This window comes from Myxine glutinosa, chromosome 5 (genome assembly GCF_964187855.1).
Source record: "Myxine glutinosa chromosome 5, kmMyxGlut1.1, whole genome shotgun sequence".
Taxonomy (NCBI): Eukaryota; Metazoa; Chordata; class Myxini; order Myxiniformes; family Myxinidae; genus Myxine; species Myxine glutinosa.
Genome location: NC_136265.1, coordinates 171,540,364 through 171,566,755, shown reverse-complemented (window position 1 = coordinate 171,566,755; position 26,392 = coordinate 171,540,364). Strand labels below are relative to the sequence as shown.

The following is a 26,392-nucleotide window of genomic DNA, read 5'->3' as shown; positions in this document are numbered from 1 at the left end:
CACTGCTCTCCAGGGCGTGGCCTCCTGGACCTGCCTGCTTGATGTTATCACACGTCGGTGGTATCATCGTTGGTGCTCAAAGTCCTGTTTCCGGTTAGCTTTTATTTAGTGTCTTTTAATGCGCTATTGCCTGGCTTTGTGTGTGTGCTGCATTGTCATAAGGAACAGAGGGGAAATAACAGAGGCAATTACATACAGGGAATTCATTACCCATAATCCCTAACTAATTAACATAACCCCACCCCTCTCATGAGGACACTTATACACTTACCCGACATACGGTCTACCGGAACCCTACTTATGTACATGGGGGTTCTTCTTCTTCATCACGATATACGGAGCATGGTAATCTATACACTTCTACCTGGACTAAGGTAATCATTGCCTACCCCCTACAAATGTAACAAGATCAAGCAAGGAAGCAGCACATACAATTTTTTTTTCTTTTCTTTTTTTACAAACGTCTATGGCACGACTCGGCCGGGGTTTGAACGGCCGACCTCCCCGACTCGGGATGGACGCTCCAACCATTACACCACCGAGTCTGGTGTACCTTTATAGTTTATAGGAAGGCCATTCCATGCATTAACTACTTTCTTAATAGTTAAAACAATTATGCCATTTCAAACTCTTTTTACAATTGCTCAATGTAAACTTTCAGGATCTACGATAACAGATGCACTGCTTTTTCCCCCACTCTGCAGGATAGGGAAGTGAGTGCAAGAGAACTGCAATACATTTTAAACAAAATCACAGCAAAGCGTGAGTATTATGGTCATGTTGAATGACAGGTAAAACCTGACAATGATTCCGACATTTGATTTGTTGCTACTAGTTGGAAAATCCCCACTCCTTACCTCTGCCACCGAAGGTGGTCTGTCTGCTGTTTTATTTATTTGTTTGTCTGACTGTGAACAGGATATCTCGAAAAGTTGTGGACGGATACGGACAAAACTTGGTGGACAGGTTCGGTGTGTGACAAAAAAAAAAAGATTCAATTTTGGTGAAGATCTGAATATGGAATCGGATACGATAATTATTTAATTTTTAAAGTGATTCTTCACCATTAAGAGTTCGGGCGAAAAACGATATATAACATGATATTTTAAAAAGTTGTGGATGAATTATGACTAAACTAGGTGAATGAGTTGGGTAGTTGACAAGAATAAGCTGATTCGATTTTGGTTCGTCTGAATCCAGATCCGGCGTATCAGTGGGCTACAAAACAAACTATTCAGCCTGGCGGGGGTCTGCGCTCTCCCGAGTGCTGTTCTAGTTCACCAAAGAATGCTTACCACACATCCAACCTGTCCACCCATGGCACACATAAACGTTGTGTTTGATACTTTTGTAAATTCAATATACTTGCGTTGCTTTGGATGGATGGGACTCTGAGATGGATGGGAGTACCGGAAGCAGAAGCTAGGTTGGTGGAATGGATGTATAAGTGAACAAAGGGAAGAATTTTGGTTGGTGCGGAGATGTCAGAGGGATTCAGTGTGAACATCGGTTTGAGGGAAGGAAGCACTCTCAGCCCACTCTTGTTTATGTTTAGAAAATAAAATAAATATCAGGTTTGAGGGGAAGTAGATCAGGCTTGTGTGTGTACCTGGGAGGAACAGTGACCCGGGATGGTAAGTCAGAGGCAGAGATGCGGAGGAGGATTCCGGTGGGTGAGAATGGGTCGAGGAGGGTGGAGGGAGTAATCGCAGACAGAAGGATTTCAAGAAAATTAAAAGGAAACGTTTTGGTGTCTTTTGTTATGCCAGCCTACATTTACAGTTCCGAAACAGTGGCACTGAGAGAGAGAGACAACAACAGAGGCTGCAGGTCTGTGATAACAACTGGGTGAGGAGGATTGCGAGAGCAAAGAAGATGGATGGACTGAGGGAGCATATTGGTTTACAGATGAGCTTGATGGGGAGATTGGTAAAATGCCAGCTGAGATGGGCTGGACACTTGGTATGGGTGGAGGAATGAAGAACGGCAAAGAGAGCGGATAGTTTGAGGGAATAAGGAAGGAGGAAAAGACGTATGGGACCTCACCCCTTATAAAAGGAAGAGAAGGTGAAGAAGTACTGGTATATTGTTTATATCTCTCTCGGTAATGTGTTTCTTAATTTGTTTTCTGTACTTCCTTCAATATGAATCCTCTTTTACTCCATGTCTTCTCTGCAGAACAGCAATAAAGATGCATCTGCACATTATGTATGGGAATCAGAGTTGGGATAGATGAATGCAGAAGGAGGGTCCTGGGGGGGGGGTGGGGGGGAGAGGAGAGCACTCTTGCTTGGGGGGTGGGGGTGGGGGAGCACTCTTGCTTATGTAATATGGAGATGACCTTCAACTGGAACGCTTTAAAGATGCCATGATGATAATTTTGAAGTTATATGATGGTTCTGCACATTGTTTTGGTGCTAGTTCTACCAACTTCTCATACCTCTTATTCCACGACCTCCCTGACCCACAGACTCTGAGCTGCAGTCGGAGGGGTTCAGCATGCATGCCTGCAAGAGCATGGTGGCACTCATGGATGCATCCTTTCTTGCCACGTCCATATTATTGGGCCCATAATGTTTGCCATTTGGTGTGCGTGTGTACGCTTGTGTGTGTTTGGTGTGCTTGTGTCTCGCTAGGCCACTTTTACGAGGAAGTACTTCGATCAGATTGCCATGCTATTGCTGGGTGTCCATTGAACGAGTTGTCCTTGTTCATCTCTAGTAATTCCCTCCACAATGGTGTGTTTGTACATTTGCAATATCATGAGGAACTCCTTAATCGTACTCCATAGAAAGATGGCTCTGGAAAATTAGGCCTGGAGGAATTCCGCTTTTTGTGGGAGAGAATCAAGGGTTGGCAGGTGAGAGTTATTCGTTTATGGTCTCTTTCGTCAGTAATAATACAACCCTCCAACTGGAAAGCATCTCAAAATGCAAAGCCCGCCACATCTGCTTTGCACTCAAATTAAACTTGACTGAAAAAAAACCGTTCAAATGTATTCATCAGTGTTCTCCATAATCTTACAATAAATGTTTGTTGAAAATTTGATGACAAATGCTAAAAACAACGTTTTGCTCTGGACACACACCACACACTCACACACCTCCCACTGCATGGGTGCAAGGGCTAGCAAGATATTGTTACGGATCTGGGACGATGGCGCTCCCCTTGCCAAGGGGAGTTAACCCCTTGTCCTTTATACTGGCCGTCGCCGACCCTGAGGGTATGACGTCACGCCCGGTCAGCGCTGGGTAGGGTATTAGGCCTATCCGTCCTATGACCTAAGTACCGGCGCCTTCCGGGACGCAAGGAAACACCCCCGTCCGTGCCGCAGTGTAGTTTGATTGGTTGCGCCGAGCGAAGCGAACTGCGGCGCGAGCCGTTTAACAATCACTAACCCGATCCTGAGCGTTGGCCGAAATCGCACCACAGGAACTCAATGTGGAAATGTCTAAAATGATCGGATGAGGAAGAAGAAATCAAAGAATGGAGGAACAGATATTTATTAACTACTATTTACACAACCAAAGAAACCAAAGGAGAAGGAAAGAAACGAAAGTAATTTACAGAAGAAGAAGAAGAAGACACAGTGCAATCCTTAAAACAAGCTTAACTTATACCCCAGACAACACAGAGGACAGACGACAGACAGACTTACACGAATGGGGGATGAAAGGAATGGCAGAAGGTTCGTTCAGCTGGCGAGGTTCCATTCCGACCCACGACTCTCTCTCTCTCTCTGTCGGTAACACTGGGATTTTCCTCTCCAGATCCTCTTCCTCCTCGTACCTTGAACCCAGCTCCAGCCTTGAACCAACTCAGCAGCACGTACCCAGCTCTCGTACCAGCTCTGAACCAAAACCCAGCTCTTGAACCAACTCAGCAGCACGTACCAGCCTTGTACCAGCTCGGAACCAAAATCCAGCTCTTGAACCAACTCAGCAGCACGTACCAGCCTTGTACCAGCTCGGAACCAAAATCCAGCTCTTGAACCAACGCAGCAGCACGTACACAGCTTTTTGCACGATCGTCGCACGCATATATCAAGCGGGGTCGTGACATGCCCTCGGCCGTTTGGGTACCACCCCCGTGCTCTGTTTTGTGGCCTTATATGGCAATGCCACGATCTTGTAACCTTATTTGAGCATGGAGCTGAACAGCCCCACCTCCGTGGCGAGCCACGGGCTTGTAGCCTTATTTGGGCATAGAGCTGAACAGCCCCGCCCCCGTGGCGAGCCACGGGCTTGTCTCTTCTCGGCGACCCCGCCCTTCTTGTCCAAACAGAGCACGGAGCACATGTTCGCAATGGCGGCGAACGCCGCTTTCAAACCAGGGCCAGTTGAGAGGGCGCGCACCCCACGCTTGTCAATCTGTTTTGCACGGAGAGAGAGAGTTTTGCTGGGAAATGAAATCCTTGAAGGGGACCTATCTTATTTGATTCGGTGCAATGCAATGAACTAGTGGAAAAACAGAGCCTTATACTGACATATAATAAAGAGATAACTATTTAGAAGGTCCTATGATTTTCTACGTGTGTGCGATGGACTAACTAAGGGGACGACCTTTGATCTTTACAATTAATGGAGGTATTTACAAGGAATTATTACATTATTTACAGAGGGTGATATTTACAAACAATTACCAACGTGCAGGATTCTCAAATCCGCAACAATATTAATTAGCTTTTTGCAACCTTGGGGTTTTTTTTCTTTCTTTGAAGTATCCTGAGTTTTGATGTGGACTTTTTGCCTTGACACGTCTTGAAGTTACTCATATACATGAGGACGATTTTAGTCCTTGGAAATGGAATGCTTACGGCCTGCCATGTTTATTGTTTGTCACCAACCTCTATCCCATGTGTGTTGTTGCCACAGGCTATATTTCGAAGGCATGACCTGGATAAGGATGGCATGATGTCCTCCTATGAGATGCGCACTGCACTCAACACTGCAGGTGAGGTGCAGATTTCAAGGTGGTCTTTTAACTTTTGGTGTTTCTTCCAAACAGAGAAAAATATTCGAATTGTGAAAAAAGGTAATCTTTAGCATCTGTGGTCTATATGTTACCTTGCGGATTGACTTTCTTTTCTTTTTTTTGTATACAAGATCGAGGCTCTTGAAAAAGCTAACATTAATCACACAAAAAGTCAAATCGACACATAAAACATATAATAAGGGGAGCGGTAGACAAGATGGGGAGAGAGGGGGAAGGACACAAACACAACATTTGAGAGCAGGGACATCGAGAGATCTGTGGGAGGGAGAGGGCTTGGGGGGAGGAGGCATGGGAAGGAGGTGGGGGGTGGGTGGGAGAGGTATAAAACATATGGACACTGCAAGGACTTCCAGGAAAGAAGTTGGAATTTCAAAAAAGGTGGATCTGGGGTGAATTAGCGGGGATAGAAAAGATCAAGGTTTTGGATGGGGGAAGATAAGAGATGGTGGTGAACAGATGTTTTAAAGACCTGGAGGGAGGAGTGGGATTGAAGGGAGTGGGGGAGTTTGTTCCAGAGGCGGGAGAAAAGAGGAATGAAAGAGTGAAGGTGAGCAGAGAGCCTAGATTTTGGCAGTGTAACCATAAGAGGGATGCTGGCAGATCTTGTGCGACCTGCAGGAATATTTGGGGGACAGAGCACAGAGAGAGCTGGGGGAGCAAGGCCAGAGAAGAGTCGGTAGAAGACAGAAAGACCACCTACCTACCTGTGGTGAGTGAGTGAAAGGCCCTCGGAGTTAGCTTCATCGCGGGAGATTCCAATGATTCTGAAAGCTTTGGTTTCAACAGCGTGAAGCCGAGCTAGGTGTGAGGCAGGAGCACCGGCCCATAGGGGAGAACAGTATTCCATTGAGCTGCGGATGAAAGCCTTGTATGTGGTGAGGAGCTTAGGTGTGCCAAGGAAGGACTTCGCACAACGGAGGATGCCCAGTCGGCGACTGGCTTTGGAGGCCAGCTTGGAAATGTGGTTTTCCCAGGAAAGATCATGGCAGATAGTGAGACCCAAAAGCTTGAGCGACAGAACTTCTTGGAGAGGATTATTGAGAAAGTAGATGGGAGGGTTGTCCAGTCGGTCTTTTCGGAGAGACATAGTAAGAGTAAGAGTCCCTCACTCCCTTCAAAAAAAAAAAAAAAAGTGTGAGATTTGTCAGGATTGAAAGACATGTTCCACTTCTTTGACCAGTCTGTGATTTTGTCCAGGTCTTCAGAGAGTGAGGAGGCTGAAGACTGCCGATCTGAGGGATGAGGAATGGAGCGGCAGAGAGTGGAGTCATCAGCAAAGAGATAGAGAGGATTTTCCAGAGTCGGAGAGATCATTGATGAAGACCAGAAAAAGCACAGGGCCCAGAACACTGCCTTGGGGAACTCCAGCCTGAACAGGAAGGGGAGATGAGAGAAATCCATTCAGGGCCACACGTTGACTACGACCAGAGAGGAAGTCCGCAAGCCATGCGTGGAGATTTACATGGATACCATAGGAGGAGAGTTTGGTGAGCAGAGCTGGGTGCCAGACCGTATCGAAGGCACATGATATGTCAAGGGAGACAGCTCTGATTTCCTGTTTGGCATTGAGGACCTCCATCCATTGTTGAGACAGCAGAAGCAGCATGTCCAGCGTAGAATGACCTCGTCTGAATCCAAATTGATGATCGGAGATCAAGCCATTGGAGAAGAGGAAGGATTTGATATCCGAAGCAATGATGGATTCCATGACTTTGCTGATAATTGGGAGCAGGCTGATTGGTCTGTCATTGCAAGGATCTGTTTTTGCACCTTTTTGTGTAAAGCGGTAATGTTTGCTGATTTCCAAGATGCTGGCAGATGACCTTGAGCAAAAGAGAGAGTGAAAAGAACAGAGAGAGGGTCAGATAGAGCGGCAGAGCAGGATTTTAGGACCCGTGGGCTGATGCCGTCTGGTCCAGTTGCAGAATCAGAGTCGAGGTTTGACAAAAACTTCTCCACCTTGTCAGGAGAGAAGGACACAGAGTGCAGGAGCAGTTGGGTTCGACTGGGTAAGGTTGGAACAGAGAGAGATGGGTTTGGGACACAAGATTTTGAGGCAAACACAGAGTTGAGGCATTCGGCTTTGTCACGTGTGCTGTCAACTGTGTCGCCATTTGAGGTAATGGAGGGGATGGAGAGGGAACAAACACCAGAAACGGATTTGACCAGATGCCACCACGATTTGTAGGAAGGAGACAGGTTTGAGAGTTCATTCTTGAGTGTGGAGAGATAGTGCTTCCTGGCACTCTTGAGGGTGGACACACACTTGTTCCAAGCTTGGTGGAAGGAACTGAGATTGCCTTCAGTTGGATTAGCCTTCCAAGAGGCAAAGGCAAGTTGTTTCAGGGCAACTGCCTCACCACAAGATTCAGTGTACCATTGACGGGAGGAAGGGTAAGACAACTGAAGACGAGATGGGATAGATCTGTGCATGAGAGAGAGCAGTTTGCTTTGGAAGAATGCCCAGGAAGAATTGATGTCAGAGGCAGTAGAGATGGGAGACCAGTCCAGATGATTTATGGCTGCTTGAAGACCGTGCCAGTCGGCCTGATTGAAATGCCAGACTCGTCGACGCTGAGGAGGCTCTCTGAGAATGGCCAGAGAGATGTCCACTTTAACAAGCACATGATCAGAAGAAGCGATTGGAGCAGAAGAAGAGCAGCAGACATTTGCAGGGAAGTTTGTCATAAACAAGTCTTGAAGAGAAGATGCTCCATTGACTGAGATCCGGCTCGGGAAATTGACAGATTGTGTCAGTCCCAATGAGTCACAGAAGTCCTCTGCTGAGGTGCCATGGCTGGTGAGAGAGGTACCCACACCCAGCCAACTGGCATGGTGACAATTGAAATCACCACATATGAGGAAGAGAGAGTTGGGATGAGTAGATAGAAGTTGGTCCATATTATCAGACAGTGAGATGTAGATGGAGTCATCACTGTTTGGTGGACGGTGCAGAACACACATATGAACAAAAGGTGGGAGCGGAGAGGAAGCCGTAGCCAGAGGTACTCCTGGGGGTGAGGTGGAGCAAGGGCAGTGCAAGGTGAGTGAGGAAGAGAGTTTTTCATGAAGATAGCAACCCCACCACCAGGACGAGGCGCAGGTCTATCATAATGGGAGGAGGGAGTAACCAAGATAAGATATTAAGGAATCAGAGACATCTTGAAGGAAGAAAGTTTCTGTTAAGCAGATCAAGTCTGGATTGTCAGAAGCAACCTGTATGGAGAGATCAGTCAGGTTTGAGCGAAGGCCCCGGATGTTTGAGGTCCATACCGTTGATGAAGAGAGAGGGGGAGCTTCGGGTGCAGGACAGGGGAGGGGAGGGAAGGGTCAGAAGAAGGATGAGAGGGGGGAGGTAGGGAGAGCAGTTGATAGTGTGTCAGAGATTACAGAAGAGTTACAAGAAAGGGAAAGATGAGGAGGACGAAAGGTTTGATGGTGATGGGATGAGGCACAGTGAGGGGTTGTTTGAGGGGGGGGAGAGGAAAGTAGAAGGTTGGGGGAGGTGGAGGTATGAGATAGAAGGGAGACGAAGTGGGGAGGAGGCGGCTTTGAGGAGGAGGGGGGAGAATTGGAGAGGGATGGTATGGGGGGAGATTTGAAGGGGAGGGGTTGGGGGGGAGTTTTGAAGGGGAGGGGGGAGTTTAGGATTGGAGGTGCAAGGGGGGAGATTTGGAGGGGAGGGGCAAGGGGGGAGTTTAGGATGTGGATGATTAATGAAAGACGAACATTGATAGCAAATTGGGTTTATTGTGATTTTCAAGTCAGAAATCCATTTAAGAACGATCGAGGAGGGGTTGAATGAAAGTGAGTTTAGAACATGTAGTGAGGAAAAATTGTAAGAGATTGAATTTTTTTTTTTGAAGTGGAATGAGTTGAAGAGGAAATTGAAAAGAGCCTTTTAAATAGGAAGAAAAACAGCGTGTTGTAATATACCACTGAATAAAACACTGCAGGGGAAAGTTTAAACATATTGAAATAATATTTAAACAGAACCGTGAAGAACAATCTTATATTCACAAAATACCAATGGGGGGAGAGGGCCTAGAGGGACAACCACGAGTCACATGAACAGGGCAAAAGGTGGAAGGCTAGGAGATAATGGGGGCGGGGCGAGACAGCGCACGTGGACAGAAGCACACAAAATAGCACACGTGGAGAAAAGGAAATAGATGTTTTTTGTTTTGTTTTTTGGGGCAGGGGGGGTTTTTGGGAGGGGGGGGGGGTTTAAAACGTTAGACAAAGAGTCGATGTTCGGGGGAGAAGGGAAAAATCTAAGAACCAAGCAAAATACGAAGTAAGGAACTTAAGTTAACAACCACCGACCGGGGTAGCCTCAGGGTACACGGCCGCATACGCGGAGCAAACAGAACACGATTAATTGATTACGAGTTACAGGAAATTCAAACCAAAACTAACTAGAAACAAACAATAACGCATAGATGATGAAATAATGTGGAAATTTGACAAACACACGAATGGTAAAATAACTTCATTTTTGATGCCCGGAGAGAACAAAAGTCAGTCAACACTTTCTGTGTTTTAAACCTCTTTTTGTTTATTAAGTCGAATGCAGAAAAAGTATGAGACTCATTTGTCTTTTGCAGGTTTCCGTCTGAACAACCAGATGTACCAACTGCTCACATTACGCTATGCCGACGAGAAAATGAACATAAAGTTCAATGACTACATAACCTGCCTCACCCGTCTAGAAGCCTCATTCCGTGAGTGTCAGCATGCCTCATGGTGTTGGACGATGTGAAATCACAGTGGTCTTTGGCTTGAGAAAACATTATTTGCATGTTAATTACATTTTTGCAAATCCATAAAAAAGGTTTTCTTTTCATTTAAAACGAGCAAATACCACCCATCGCTTTGCTGACAGGAATACTAAGGGAGGCAGGGAGAGAGGAAGAGAGGAGAAGGGGGAGAGTTATGTTTCAAGGTCCATTGCGGAGTTCCACAAAGTACGAAGTTCCACAAAGTTCACCAAAGTACACCAAAACGACAACTTTAAAAGTGGAATTCAAGTGAAAAATAAGTGAAATTCAAGAATATATCAAGTGAGAGATCACAAAATTCCGGTCTATGCCTATCACAGCTAGAACCAACATGGCGGAGTTCTGAACATGAGGTTTGTTGTAAAAATCAGAGTCTCACAACAGCTTTCTCGTTCCGAGTTTAATCTGAATCAATCTCGAACAGCATCTAGAAAGAATACATGACAACCATCATTTCAGTACTCTAATAGGCTCCAGGAGTATACGTAATATCGAGTACAAATAAGCAAGCCTCATGCCAATATGATTTCTCACCTTCCTAAGTAAGCACGTAATGGTCACAGGTCTGCCTCTCGCAAGGAGCGAACGGATAGTTATAAGAGCACTTAGTGGGCAGAAGATGTTACTGCACCTGGGCTTTAACTTAGATGCCTACGTTTCACTACATTCCTCCCAGAGTGCAAAAACTTTGCAAGCAGGCCATTTAAATGTATACACGTAGCACTAATCAGCAACAAATATATAGAATGCAAAAGAACATAGAACACCTATCAAGGAGTTACTGCCAACCAAAGCGCTCCAGTCGATGACTTTCTCTCCCCGTGCGGGTTCTATACACATCTGAGCTGTCAGCTGATGTACCCAAATCTTCCCCAGTCAGAGTGCTAATCAACTCCTCCGTCTGAGTCGGTATGACAGTCCCGGTCGGATCGGGTGACCGATGAGGTGACGGAGATCCGACCATCAGAACCCCTGTACTGGACCCAATCTCATCAGCTTCCCCACAAGGGGCAAGATGACGCACCGACACATTGGCTTCACGGCCGTCCGGCATTTTGACATGAGCGAATTCCGGATTAGCATGAATGATCTGTACCTTGTCAACAAGTGGATCGTATTTGCTCGGACGCACGGCACGTTTGAGATAGGCCGGTCCAGATGTGGAGATCCAAGCGGGCAATGACTGTCCACTACCTGTACGACGCTGATAGTGAAATAGACGATCATGAGGAATTTCATTTGTAGACGTACACAGTAAGGACCGAATTGCATGTAGAGCCCCCGGCAACACCCAAGTCCATTTGTCCATCCCCAACCCCGGGTCTTGAGCCCTAGGGTAATGGCACTCCATATGATGCCATTAAATCTTTCAATTTGTCCATTCGCTTGCGGACGATATGGTGTGGTGCAGCTTGAAGCAATATTCCGCTGCAACAGAAATGCTCGTACGTCCTGAGACATGAAAACTGCACCCCTGTCAGTATGGATGAAAGCAGGATAACCGAACATCGCAAACAAGAGCCTCAAGCAGCGAAGGACTGACTCGGAGGACATGTCGTGACACGGAAATGCGAACGGGAATCGGGAGTACTCATCTATAATTGTGAGAAGATAGTGATACGATCCGGACGCTGGCAAAGGCCCTTTGAAGTCCATGGCTAATCTCTCCCACGGCCAGCTAGCTTGAATCAATGTCCCCATTTAAGGTTTGTAGAAGCACGGTTCAGCTCCGCGCAAACAGGACACGCTCGGCGCAAATGACGAACGTCCTCCTCGGAGTAGGGCAAATTTCGGCTACGCACGAAATGCGCCAATCGTGTCACTCCTGAGTGGCATAGCGATTCATGAAGTTCGCGAAGATCCTTGCCGGTGGTGAGGCCCGCACACACCCCGGGCCTGGATAATGCATCCGCAGCTAAATTATCCTGCCCCGGGTGATATGTGATCTTGAAGCTGTAGTCAGCCAATTCAATTGTGCCATCGAGTTATTTTTTCGTTTTTAATGTGCTGGGCATGTCGCGTGTTGTACATAAACGCAACGCTCTGTTGATCAATAATCACTTTGAATGTCTTGCCAAGCAAATATGGCCGCCATCGTCGTATCGCTTCCACCACGGCATAGGCTTCCTTTTCGACAGGAGAATGGCGTCTCTCACTATCTGAGAAAGTACGAGAGAAGAAGGCGACCGGTTTCCCCCCCTGAGTCAGGGTCGCCGCGATGGCACAGTCGGATGCGTCACTTTCCAAGACAAAGGGTACATTCTCGTCAACCGAGGTCACTGCCGCACCAGCTGTGTCTACCTTCAGCCTTTGAAAAGTGGCCTTGGCTGCTTCGGTCATTGGAAATGTTTTGCAATCAACTAGGGGACGAAGCTTCCTGGAGTAATTCTGAACCCAACGAGAATAATGTGCAAACAAACCGAGAGCTCTTCTCAAGGACGCACGATCACGCGGCGCCGTCATGTCTAGCAAGGGTCGCAGATGCTCTTTGTCGGGAGTTATCTTCCCTTGGGTCACCGTGTACCCCAGAAGATCAATTGTCCTTGCGGAGTAGCGACATTTGTTTTCGTTGAAAGTTAGATTATACTGGCGCGCGACCTGTGGGAACCGCCGCAAATTAGCGTCATGATCCGCTTGATCTCGTCCACACACTGTGAGATTATCAAGATACACAAAGACATCTTTTAATTGCTCCTTGGCGATTATGTCATCAATCACCCTTTGAAAACACGCAACTCTGTTAGTTACGCCGAAGGGCAAACGCATGAATTGATACAACCGTTGCCCCGAATCGAACCCCGTATAGATTTTGTCGGCTTCACGAATAGGGACCTGATGATACGCACTGCGCAGATCGAGCGTGCTGTAGACCGCGTATTGAGCGACCTGTCGAACTAGCGCATCTAGACCCGGGAGCGGGTAGGCGTCCAGCTGTGTAAATCTATTTATAGTTTGTGAGTAATCAATCACCATCCGCTTACGATGATTCTCAGTTTGGACCACCAATACTTGAGCTCGCCAAGGTGATCGACTCGGTTCGATAATCCCCTCTTTTAAAAGCCGTCTATTCTCTTCGGCAATGAATTGTGCGTCGGCCCATGAGTGGCGTCTCGACTTGATCGCGACCGGCGTGCAGTCGGAAGTTAGACTCGGAAAGAGGGACAGCGGCTCTATAGTCATTCCGGTCAAAGCACACACAGAGAGAGTAGAGTCACCGTTAAACGTCATTTCCAAACGTCCATGCCGATGAAGGAAATCATGTCCCAACAGTACATCGGCACACACTGTAGATAATATCATCAAACGGACATCCGGATACATCATCCCATTAACCACTAACTTGACACGGCATTCCCCTTTGGTGCGCATCCAGAGAGACTGAGAGGCCATGAAAATTATTCGCGGGGTCCCCAGAATTGGCCATCCGTGCCGTCGTACAATACCCATGTCGACGTAGCTCTCCGTCGACCCAGTGTCCACAAGAGCGTTAACAGACTGTCCTTCGATCAGCACTGGTATTACGGCGCTTGCCAAACCGCGCGGCCGGACAGTGCCGGGACTTCTATCGGCTCAGGTCGGGCCTCGTGCGTCGCGGTGATTCCCGCCAGAGTCGGACACCGGCCTCTTGAAGCGCGGCAAACCTTCGCAAAATGACCGTTCTTGGCACACGTGTGACACGTCGCATCCCGTGCCGGGCATGTAGCTCTAGGGTGCCTCCGATTGCCACAGAAATAGCACTTAGTGGTGCCTCCGAAAGAGGCGGTCGCCGCCAGACTCGTACCTTCGGCTCCAAGGGCTTCTGTCGGCCTCGACTCCATAGGGGCCTCGACTCGCGCTCCATAGTAGAGAAGTTATCCGGACGTCTCTCCCCAGTGAGTCCGGCAGTTACATAAGGTCGACCGTACGACTCCGATTGAGCCTGTGCCAGCTGTAGTACTCGTGCCTGATCATACGCCTCTTGTAGAGTCAAGGTGGGTTTTCAAGCAAACGTTGACGGATCGAAGGTGCATGGAGCCCGGACACAAAAGCGTCCCGCATTAAATCGACACACATTTGTTCATGTGTTCGGACCTCATGTGCACTTTCCTTCCCCAACCGACGGTGTTCTTGAAGGGATTGCTCGAGGGATTCCGTGGGGTCCTGCCTCCGTGTAGCGAGCTTGTATCGAGTATAGACCACGCTTCGAGGCTTGATGTAGATACTTCGAAGCGCTGCTCCTGATGTCGCATACATGGGGCAATGCGAGATGTAATCGTGAATGGTGTTAGTCACGTGACAGTTGAGAACAGAAAGTTTCTGCGCGGCCGTGATGTCAGCATACGTTTCCATGTCGCTTTCAAGCAAACATAACCAATGTGTCAGCTGGCTCACCACGTCATCCGCTTAAGGATTCCCACTGAAGGTAGGTAGTTGTCGGAGCTTATTCATCTTGAACGATGATGGGAGATGATTCAGATTAAGTGTTGTAAAAATCAGAGTCTCACAACAGCTTTCTCGTTCCGAGTTTAATCTGAATCAATCTCGAACAGCATCTAGAAAGAATACATGACAACCATCATTTCAGTACTCTAATAGGCACCAGGAGTATATGTAATAAAAAACAAACAAAAAAAAAGAAAAAGTAATATCGAATACAAATAAGCAAGCCTCATGCCAATATGATTTCTCATCTTCCGAAGTAAGCACGTTATGGTCACAGGTCTGCCTCTCGCAAGGAGTGAATATTTACAAGGATATTGCAAGTAGGATATTGCAAGGATATTGCAAGTGAATCGCAAGGAGGATATTTATAAGAGCACTTTAGTGGGCAGAAGATGTTACTGCACCTGGGCTTTAACTTGGATGCCTACGTTTCACTACAAGGTTCAACTTGACGTTTTCCATATTTGTCGTTTTTTTACAGGTACCTATCTATAATGAAAGCGTATCGCTCAAAAAGTTGAAGCAATTTAATCTCGTGTAATAAAAAAAAAAAAAAAAAAGGAAAAAAAATATATATATACAGTGGAACCTCGACTTACGAGTGCCCCAACTTACGAGTTTTTCGAGATACGAGCCGTCACTCTGGCAGTTTATTGCTTTGAGATGCGAGCCGAGATCCGAGTTACGAGCTTTCGCCACCCGGTCACGTGGTTATCTTGCCGTGCAAGTACAGTATCTCTGTCGTAGTATAGCGCTGCATTTTAGATTTCGCATTTCGGTTATTTTGAGTTTACGCCGCCAGGTGGGCTCCGGTCACGTGGTTATCTTGCCGTGCATGTACAGTATCTCTGTCGTATAGCGCTAATGATATATAACGCCGCCGATAATGATATGATAATTTATGATAATCTATGCAGCACGACGTGGTCCTCACGTCACACAAGGCGCCTTTGCCGGCGCAAAACGGCTCTCTCAGGGTCAAACTCGGTATCGTTTTGAGCGCACGGTTCAGACCTTCAAGAAAAAGTTTATTTTGTAAAAATCGAGCCACGCGTTCAAAAGATATGACCGGTTTTGTTCGCCGGCACGTCGGCGCTCGAATCGAATCGAGTTAAAACGAACACTGCCGTTGTCGGGTCCGTCTGAGACAACCACCGGGCCTAGAACGCTGGGACCGGTCTCGTTGGATAGGCCTGGATCAGATCTCGAAACGCTGGAAGCTGCACCTCTCTGTGATAATCTTGTGGACCATGACAAGAGATCGTGCGACACGTGGTTATCATGCCGTGCAAGTACAGTATCTCTGCCGTCAACTTGTTCAGAGTGCCGGCGATAGCTCGCCTTCTCTTTGTGGAAAACACGGTGAGATCCTTAACATCCAACAACTAATGGGACGCAAACGGGGCGCCCAGTTTAGCGGTACACCCATTGATGAATCACCCTGCCTGTGATTCACCCATGACAGGTTATAGCTGGGTCGGGATTCAAACCCAGGCTGGACAGTTTAGACTTTAGAGTCAAGTGTGCGTACCTCCAGTCCAGGCCATCCTGCCAACTTGTATGCTGCATACAGGTGAAATATAAAGCGCGAGATATTTTTATATATACTGTATATTTAAAAAAAAATTGGTGTGGTTTTTGGCGGGCTGGAACGGATTAATAGCATTTCAATGCATTTCAATGGGGAAATTTGATTTGAGATACGAGCAATTTGACTTACGAGCTCGGTCACGGAACGGATTAAACTCGTAAGTCAAGGTTCCACTGTATATATATATATATATTATATACATATATATATATATATATATATATATATATATATATATATACATATACATATATATATATATGTACATTTATACACACACACACACACACATACACATCTCCTTTTCCCTTCGTCCTCTTCACGGCAGAGTTGGGGACTCGAGTCACAAAATTTCACGACCTGCGCCTTGACGTGGATTGACGAAATTGACTTGCTTACAACTTACATGTGGCTTGCTTACAATGCACATGTGACTTGCTTACAACTTAAATGTCACTTGAGTTTATAATGACTTGTTCACAATGTTTGGAAAATAATCGTTGAATAAACATTGAAAAAAATGTGGTTTTAAATAAACGGTAAAAACATTTCAGTCGTCGGTGTGCACGGTTCGGTCATTGATGACGTATACCATTTTGTTCACATGTGCAGCACATGAGAGCGCAAGGCTGCCAGGTTGCATACTGTTCTCCACTGAGGCCCACTCTCCAGACAGCACAGAGCACACCATGTCCAAGTGGCAAGCAGCAGTCGTTTATATATATATATATTTATATATATATATATGTCGGGCTTCCTCTTCAACTCAAGAAGAGGCACGTTTGAAGCAGCAAGAGTGGTTTAATAAAAAATCGAACAAACACAATTGTGGAGCGTGTCCGGAATCGCAGAGCCTTGTCACACAAGGCAGTGCAAGTCCGAGCCACACTGAAAATACTCTGAAACAAGATTCCTTATATAATCGAACAGTCTAAAAAACTCTCCGCTGAAGTAATGACCTCAGACAAGAGAGGGCCGAGTTTGAAGGCACAGATGTGTGTGAAAGTAAGATATTTCTCAAGCTATTTATTCCAAACAAGCTGGGCTTACAAGTCCCAGGGATGTGTCTCATAATAGAGTTCAATGGTGTTACACTTGGCAGTAAAACATATTGAGCCAGGCACATACAAATCAAAGGATACATATTAGATCATACCCTGCTCGAGGTTAAACAAGAATTAAATGGCAACTATTCCCATAACTCTTCTTCCTTTGGCAAATGTTGAAAACGCCTCCAAGGCTGGATCTGACTGAGCTGTGAAACAACATGTTTTGCAATTGAATCTAGTTTTTTTGAAGCAAGCAAAAGAAAGACACAATTATATATATATCTCTCAGGTGCGCTGGGGCACGTGGTGCCCCCCCCCCCTGCTGGGTCACGTGGTGCCCCCCCCCTGCCCGACATATATATATATTGTTGCAGATCTCAACGTCGGCCCCTTTTCCCCTTACCAAGGGGGCATTAATCCCCTTGTCTGCGACTGACCGACGTGAATCCTGGGGGTCCCAACGCTCCTTCCGGTCGGGAGCAGCCATGGTATTTGGTCAACGAAAAGTCCCAAGGACCTGAGTGCCACTCCTGACCGCGAAGCAGGGGAGGGACTCCCACTCGAACCATGGTTTTAGATGTTCTAATTGCCGAGCGGTTTTAGCAACCCAGAGTTCGAGCTATGAACAGTCACTAACCCGATTCCGAAGCGTTGGCCGAATCGTGCCACAGGTATTCAATGGGGGAAATCACTAAGACGAACGGATGTGAGGAAAGGAAGGCAAAGGTAGGAAGAACACGGATTTATTATTAATTACTATTTCCACAATTAAAGAAACCAAGGAGAAGGAAAGAAAACGAAAGCAATTTATAGAAGAGGAAGAAGACACAGTGCAATTCTACTTATACAAGCTTAACTTATTCCCAGGGACAAGACACACAAAACAAACTCACGTACACAAAAGGATGGAATGGCAGGAATGGGTGGAGGGATGAGAAGGTTCAGGTCCGTGCAAACGGCAGGGCTGGAGGTGACAGCTCCGACTCCTCGCACTCTGGTTCACAGAACGGGCGACAGGGAGATCCGAGGACCGCGGCACGTCGAGGTTCGCGTGCCCGCACTTGTTGTTCCTCAGAGTGCTGGTTGGTATCGCGAGCAGGGCATGCCGATTCTCATTCGCCTTGTGCTCCTGGGTTATGCGCTTTCCTCTCCAGAACTCACTCTCTCCTCTGGCCCCTTACGCATCTCACGTCCTTCCCACCTCTCTTGAAGCAGTCCCTCAACTGAACTCTGAACTGAACTCTGGTGGACTGCTGTGGGGGGCTCCGCGCGACGGGTTATATAACCACGCCCATGGAACTTTCGCGAACCTCCTCGAACGCTCTCTCTCCGCCCTCTCAGGCCAAACCCCTCATCCTTGGTTGGTTGAACGGGGCTGGCTCACTCCTCTTTCTGATGACGAGGTGGAGACACGCCTTTCTTCCCCGAGTTGACCGCGTGTTCAATGGAGGGCGAATGCAGTTGGTAATGCGATTGGCAATGCGGTTGGCAATGGAGGTTCTGGGGCAATTGAAAGGGGATTCTACCTTAGTTGATCTGGTGCAATGCAGTGTCAATTAATGGGAAACAGAGCCTTAAACTAACATAGAATAAGAAATAACTATAGAGAGGTCTATGATTTTCTACGTGCATGCGATGGACTAACTAAAAGGACGACCTTTGATCTTTCACACAAAACCGAGGTATTTACAAGAATTACTATTTACAGAGGGTGATATTTACAAAAATTACAGGATTCTCAAATCCGTTACAATATATATATATCTATATATATAAAGTAGAGTTGGCCTCTGTGTCTGTATCCTGATGTATCTACGATCTCTAAGATCTCGAGAACCCGTGGACGGATTTGCGAGCGGAAAGTACTGTTCGACTCGGGATGGTCCCAGGAATGTCACGGAGACATAAACATTTAAAAAATTTCGGGTTTTAAAATTAGCGTATTATTAGCACTAGCAGAAGAGAGAGGGATTCGAAGGGAGGGAGCGCAGCGCTTCTAGCGCTTCTGACTACAGCACACCTTAAAATTAAAAAAACTTCGGGTTTTAAAATTAGTGTGTTACGCGTAATTAGCGCTAGCAGAAGAGGGAGGGAATCTAAGGGAGGGAGCGCAGTGCTCCCTCCAGCGCTTCTGTTAGCGTAATTAGCGTATTTCGGAACGTTAATTTTTCAACTTCATTATTCGGAATCAGTACGTCCCAGAGAACCTTCGTAACGTTACTTTTTCAACTTCATCCGATTGACATGGGACCAACGGCATGTGACAAAGAGTGAAACATACAGGCTACATTTATTTGACGACAATGAGTTCCGACTTCCGACCTCGGTGGGATGACAGGCTGAGTCAACCCCCCTGGTGTGAAGGGGGAGGAGGAGGGGAGGGGGAAGAGAAGGGGAGGGGAACGAGGGGGAAGGGGATGGGAGGGGAGAGGGGGAGGGGGAAGGGGGAGGGGGAGGGGGAAGGGGGAGGGGAGGGGGGGGGAGGGGAAAGGGGGGGAGGGGGAGGGGAGGGGCCCTTCTTCCCCTGGGCACCCCCGCACCCTTCCCTCCCCCCTTCCCCTCCCCCCCTCCCCCCCCTTCCCCCTCCCCCCCCATTCCCCTCCCCTCCTCTTCCCCCTCCCCTCCTCCTCCCCCGCTTCCCCCTCCCCCCCTCCCCCCCCGTTCCCCTCCCCTCCTCTTCCCCCTCCCCTCCTCCTCCCACTCCCGTGCAAAGCCGGGTACCTCTGCTAGTATATATATATATATGTATATACATATATATATATATATATATATATATATATATATATATATATATATATAGATATATATATATATTGTTGCGGATGCGGTTAAAGATGTTATTTTACCGAGCGGTTGGTATTACCGCGACCGAACAGTTATTCCCGGATTAGAACCCGATTCCACCCAAACGTTGGCCGGATCGCACCACGGCTGCTCAATGAGGGAAAAGACTAAAACGACGAATGCAAAGAGGAAGACGAAGGCAAAGAAAGGTTTGGAAATACTACTAAATTTATTTACTATTTACACACATAAGCAAAAAGAAAGCAGTCACGTTTATTTACAGCACATAAGACGCAGGTGACACAGTGAAAATACTAGCTTACCTACAGTCTTAATTAACCCAGGACAGAACAAACAAAAGACAGACTCACGCGGGGAATGATGACAGGAATCGCAGGAGGTGGATGGCTGGAGGTGAACGCTTGGTGGAGCCAACGCGGAGCTTGGTGGAGCTTTGGTGGAGGTGAACGCTTGGTGGAGCCAACGCGGAGCTTGGTGGAGCCTTGGTGGAGGTGAACGCTTGGTGGATGTGAACGCTTGGTGGAGCCAACGCGGAGCTTGGTGGAGCCTTGGTGGAGGTGAACGCTTGGTGGAGCCAACGCGGAGCTTGGTGGAGGGTTGGTGTGATGGGTTCTCTCTCCTTCCCTCACAAGCTTCAGGACTCTTTCTCTCTCTTTCTTAGTCCCACCCAGTCCAACAACTTCCTCTCTTGCTTAGTCCAACTCAAGGCCTTCCTGTCTTCTGATCTCCTCCCTCCTCGACTCTCTCCAGGGGCCTCTGCCTCGGGTTATATAAGCCCCACCCTTGACCCTTTGCGAACTTCCCCAAAACGTTCTCTCTCCGCCCTCTAAAGCCAACCCCTCGTTCTGGGTTGGTCGGCAAGGGCTGGTTCACTCCTCCCCTCTATGACGAGGTGGGGACCCGCCTTTCTTCCCCAACCCTGCCTCGTGGTCAATGGCGGATGAAGGGAAAACCGCCCAAAATGCAGTTGGCAATTGACGAAAAGGGGGAATGGAGGTTTTGGGAATGGGAATGAAGGGAATCTATCTCTTTCACTTGGTGCAATGGAGTACTTCTATTAATGGGAGACACAGCCTTACCCTAAAACACAGAATAAGATATAACTATCGAACAGGGGTATTCTATGATTGGCTGACGTGTATGCTTGTGGACTAATTATGGGACGCCCTTTTGACCTTTACACAGCTCCGGAGGCAGGAGGCGCAGACTCAAGCAATAATAATAATAATAAAGCACACAATCAAAAAAGACAGTCCTCATATCCGCAACACTGCACCCTCCTCCTCTTAGGCACGGCCCGGGCCTACAACTTTTTATTTAGTGTGACACGTAGGTGTAGTTCCCTCTACTTTTAACCTGACCCTGAGTGCGACAGTTTTTAAAACATAAATAAATGTGTCCCGCTGCTCCATTGCACCCTGCCTAACAGACTTACGCCCACAGTTAACCGAATTGCGGAATGGTCTTCAAACTACACACTGACGGTGGGGAGCATTATTTACAATGACTCTGCCTTTATTTACAAGACTAACCCAGGACCTGTAATTGTTCTTTCTGGGGGGGAGACAGTCTGCTCTGCATCAATGCACCATTAAAGCACCCAAAAACGCACCAATACACACCCAAGCACCAATCGGTGCAGTCACCATTGTTCAAGAAAATAAAACCAACAACCCCTAACCCTGCAGGTGATCTCTTGCTCTTCGGCTCCCTCTGCTGGTTATTATTATTGTCTTCCAGTTGTTGTCATTTTTCTTTGCTTTCTTACTGGCGGCCTATTTGCAATAAAGTGTGCCCAATGTGTCCTTTTTATTTTATTTTATTTATGGCCCACAGGGCCGACTAGTGTGGTTCACCTGTGGGGCATCGGTGCCCTGTGGCCAAGGTCCGCCAGCAAGATTTCGGGCCCTCATGGCCGGTTCCAGCAGAGGGGCCATGCCCCAACCCATGGGGTCCATACGTGGTGCTCGGCCACAGGCATGTGGTCCATAATGTGGTGCATCGATGCAGACAGCTGGTTCTGGGAATTCCGGGCGCACAATGGAGGACTCAAGCACGCTCCCCTCGGCGCCCAATGGCGCACAGGTCATGTGGGAGACAAAAGAGACAAATGAGCGAGGGGTAAGGTCACAAGGGTACACATCAATAAGGCAATGCAAGGCGAAATGCGTACGGAGGGCGAAGTGAGAAAGCTCGTCCCTACCATACGTCACCCCCCTGTCACCTACACTACCCTTGCCCTTACCCCATATTTACAAAATCTACACATTTACAAATCCGTCGCTACTGTCACGTCTTCTCCTTATTTCCCATACCAAATTCGTCTCCACAATCCCTCTACTTCAAAATTTGCCATCACCAAATTTATCATCAATCCTCATAAGGAGGAAGAGATGGAACATCAAAGCACAACGTCACACCCACGTCATGATGCGTCTCACAATCCAAAACATCTGCATCATAAAAAATAATTAAAACATGGCATGGTGTGGAGTACCTGTCACCTCAGGTGAGTGGATGCAGATGGTGCGAGGAGATCCTTCATCCTAACTATCCTCTAAATGATTTTAACACACTTTACACTACCCGGGGTCTTTCCCTGCCAATCCATTGGCCAACTTACACTATGGGTTCTAAAAACCAATTCCCATTGACCAAACTGTGGTGCTTCTCAATTTGGGGTCTCACTCCCCCGATTCATCTACCGGTGCCCTTGCACAATTTCTGGGCTGGGGCGGGTAGCTCTCCCAGCAGGTCTACCCACCTGCACACCTCCACCACTGTAGTTGCCACCCGAGCTTACCTGCTCCTTAACCTAACCTATCTACTGGGGAAGGCCCCTCCTGGCTCTGTCACCCCTTGGTGCCCTCTGGCACTGGGCTACCCGGGTCCGTCCTCCGGATCCTCGGGCCCCATCCACAACTACCGGCTCCCAGAGCCCACCTGCGGCCTCACCTGGCCGACATCCTCACAGTGGTGGAGTGCCCAAACCAACTACACACACTAACAGGCTACACGCCCAGCCATTTCCACAACACTAATGCACCCATCCAAATACCATTCTTTCACCATGCACCACAGATGCCAATATCCAACCACAATTTACCTATACCCTCTACCTAACACTTACACTACCCGCCCCGGGTATTCGTGATGGGGGTCCACTCTTCCCCCATTCACACCTTCGCACCATCCACTCCACTCCATAGTTTCCACCATACTCACTCCACGACCATCCATTCCAATACTCCAGATATTCCACACTACCATTTATTCCACATAGCCACATACACCTGTTGGTGCACACCTGTGCACTCACACCTGGTTCCACCTGCACCCTCCTCCTCTTCCTGGACCATTGGGTCAGCACAATACACAATCACCTTCACTCACTCATACACTGCTCCACACACCTGTTCAGTTGCACACCTGTGCAATCCTCACCTGTTCAATCACACCTGTTCCTCACACACTTTCAATCCTCACACGGCATCATCTAAACTACCTGTTGCCCTGCTAACTTAGTGCTCCCCGTCTTCCCTTTAAACTAAGCACATACCACGTCATTATCATCCACTCTAATCTACCTGCGTCCCCACTACAGGTATCATTGTCACTAACTAATCTTAACGTCACCTAATGTCATCTTCTAGGTCCCTACACACAATATCCTAACCCACCCGGGCTAGTTTTCACTGCCATCAACCCCATAAGCTAGTGCTCCTTTGCCCCCCTCTGTGAGGGATGGTGGATTTGCCATCCCACCACATCGGGGAGGTCCTACTATCAATTTCGCACACCTAAATCCAACCAATCAAAAATTTTGCCAATCATCTGCCAATCACCGTACCAATCATCAAATTTCGCCTTTTTCTAATTTTGGGGCCAAAACACTAACCTCATCACACAGTCTACTCACTAATGCCTCTTGGTGCGCCAATTCCTGTCCAAAGCCCGGCTTCGTAAAGCCGCGCAATGACTGCGGGTTGTTTGGTGCCAGCGGCTGGATGCATCCGGCACTTGGTGCAGGGAAGGACGCTTACCCGGGCCGAGATCCCACGCACCACCTCGGCGTGGAGCCATCCAATTGCCCGATCTCGACCTGCCGGAACGCCTTAACAAAAAGGGGTCGCCATGACGACCCTTTCTATCGGTCTGCCCGTTCCGCCTAGCGGAGCACGGACGTGGCCGTTCCAAGCGCGGCCCAGCGTGGATCACGTACGGCGGTCCTTTCGAACCCGCCGTGGCTCGGATCCCCGCTGGTTCTCGCGGCACGCGAAACTGCTCGACGCGCACCGAGGGCCCGATTCGGCTAAGAGTCGCTCTAACCGCTAACCCGGTTACCGTCGATGCCTCACCTGCATGCTTACACGCATACGCTACCCCTTTCTTGCTCATACATCCAGCTATTCCCATGCTCCTTGTCATTGCACCTTCTCTTCCACACCCAGGTACACTCATTCCGCTCACAGACTTGGTCACACACCTGACCACCGAACACCTTTTCACACACTCGTCGCTCGCACACCTCACCAACACACCTCTTCGCGCCCCCTCCTCGGTCACCTCCTCTGTGACAATCACAGGTGTGCTCTCACTCGCACACCCAACCACGTGCCTCACGACCAACTCAAGTGTGCATTCCCACACACGCTCTACCACTCCAGGTGTGCATCCTTCCATTCCAGGTGTACATCCTCGCTCACCTGTCACAACCAACTCACGCTCCGTGTCACTCTCACTACTTTCACCACCACTCTTGACAACGCACTCACCCTTACTCTCGACAGCGCACTCTTTCCTCATGCACCTGTCCGTTACACACCTTTCTCGCGCATCCTCTCCCATTACATCCTCTGTAACACTCACCACAGGTGTGCATCCTTCCTTACTTTTGACAGCGCACTCTTTCCTCATGCACCCATCCATTACACACCTTTCTCGCGCATCCTCTTGTGCACACTCTCCCGTTACTTCCGCCGTAACACTCACCACAGGCGTGCATGCTTCCGTTACATCCTCTGTAACACTCCTCACTACGCGCTTCCATGTGCTCCCTCGCACACGCGCTACAACCAACTCACTCTCGACAGCGCACTCACTCCTTGGCGTGCACTTTTTCCTCACACACCCCATGGTCGGACATTCTCGCACACCTCGTTTTTCGCACACCAGACCTGTCGCACACTTCACCAACGGCCTCTCACGAACACCCGGGTCCACAACAACCCCCAAGCCGACTGAAGCTCCCCTCACATCATGTACATTTCCGATTATATCGCCACTCACCTTGGCACCTCGTCTCCGCACCTCCTTTGCCACCTGCAAACTCTTTATTTGGTTAGTGAGCATCACATTATGAGTTGAGCACCGACCTTGTACCAATTCCATCACCTCCTCCTGGATTTCTCTTTTAGTTTCTGTCCGTCTCTTCTTAATTTCACTCACCTCTTCTTCCACTTCCTCTAATTTTTGCTTCACTTCTTTTATTTCCCGGTGCGTCTCCTCAAGTTCGTCCTCTAAGGCTACCGTGACCGTCTCTATGTGCATACTCACCTGCCGGTCCTTTGTCTCCATTACCTCTGTCACCTCGTCCAACCTCATTGTCAGTCCCTCACGTACCATCTGACATTGCCTCTGTGTCGCTATCAAGTCATTTTTAATTTCTTTTTGTGTCGCCTTTAACCCTCCTAGTACTGCAGTGTTCCTCTGAACCTGCTCCACTAACTCCATCTGTCCCTCCGTCAGCTGTTCCACCTCCTCCGTCAGATCTTCTATTCCCCCTTGTAACCTCGCCGTATTATTCCTCACTTCTTTCTCCATACGCTTCTCACCTCGCTTTACCTCCTCGCATAGCCCCGAAACCTCCTCACTTACACCTCGTCGTATCTCCTCTTTCATCTCCTCCATCTCTTTTGTAGATGCCACCCTCATCTGTCCCAATTCATCCCTCTGAGCATCCAATTTACTTTCTAACCCGATTTTCACCTCCTCTATCTGGTTCCCCATCTGTTCGATTTCCCGGGCGGATTGCTCCCCTATTTCCCGCAATTTGTCTTCCATCCTATTTTCTAACCCCATTAACCCATTTTTCACCCCCTCTATCTGATTCTCCTGGGCAGCCATTCTATTTTCCACCCCCGTTAACCCATTCTTTACCTCTTTTATCCCGTTGTCTAACCCCTCAAATTTAGCTTCTAGCCGTTCCCCCATTTCTCCCATTTTGCCCCCAATTTCTCCCATTTTGCCCCCCATTTCACCCCCCATTACCCCCAATTGCTCACTCTGAGCCCTCATTTGCTCACTCTGAGCATCCATCCGGTTCCCTATTACCCCCATTTTTCCCCCTATCCTGTTTTCCATCCCTTTGAAATTATCGTCTGTTTTTACCATAAAGGCCATCATCTGTTTCATAAACAGGTCCCAATTCATTGGCATGTCTGGCTCGGCTGCCGCGACCACGGGCACGGCTAAATTTGGTTCCGCTACACCCACGTGCACGAGGACGCCATTTTGTGCGTCTGATACCCCCTCAACCGCCTCCTCATTGCTCCCCTCCATTTTATCCTGGGTTACTCCTAACCCCTCCTCTAGCTCACCCACCGGCATCCGATCGCCTTGACCAGCCATGGCGCGATTTCAAAATTCGGGTTTTCCTTTACAACAACACAAATTTCCAGCACTTTGTAATTTTGAGCGCGTTAAGCGCGCTTCGGGCCTCGTATCCCACTCCCCGACACCAATTG

The 26,392-nt window shown here is 48.1% G+C and overlaps 1 protein-coding gene across 2 annotated transcripts in view; it reads left to right on the top strand.

Annotated features, from left to right (window-relative positions):
• The window catches only part of LOC137426739 (calpain-9), a 107,402-nt gene that overhangs the window by 66,331 nt on the left and 14,679 nt on the right, over positions 1–26,392 (top strand). Inside the window, exons 14-18 of one of the 2 annotated variants that reach the window (XR_010984394.2) lie at positions 705–762; positions 2,471–2,535; positions 2,796–2,860; positions 4,875–4,953; positions 9,603–9,719. Coding sequence is in view for 1 of the 2 variants with exons in the window: in XM_068115564.2 (XP_067971665.1) it covers positions 705–762; positions 2,471–2,535; positions 2,792–2,860; positions 4,875–4,953; positions 9,603–9,719 (388 nt within the window). In the remaining variant the exon portion in view is untranslated. Of the gene's footprint in view, positions 1–704; positions 763–2,470; positions 2,536–2,791; positions 2,861–4,874; positions 4,954–9,602; positions 9,720–26,392 lie in introns of both variants that reach the window. The other variant, XM_068115564.2, reaches the window with a different exon arrangement.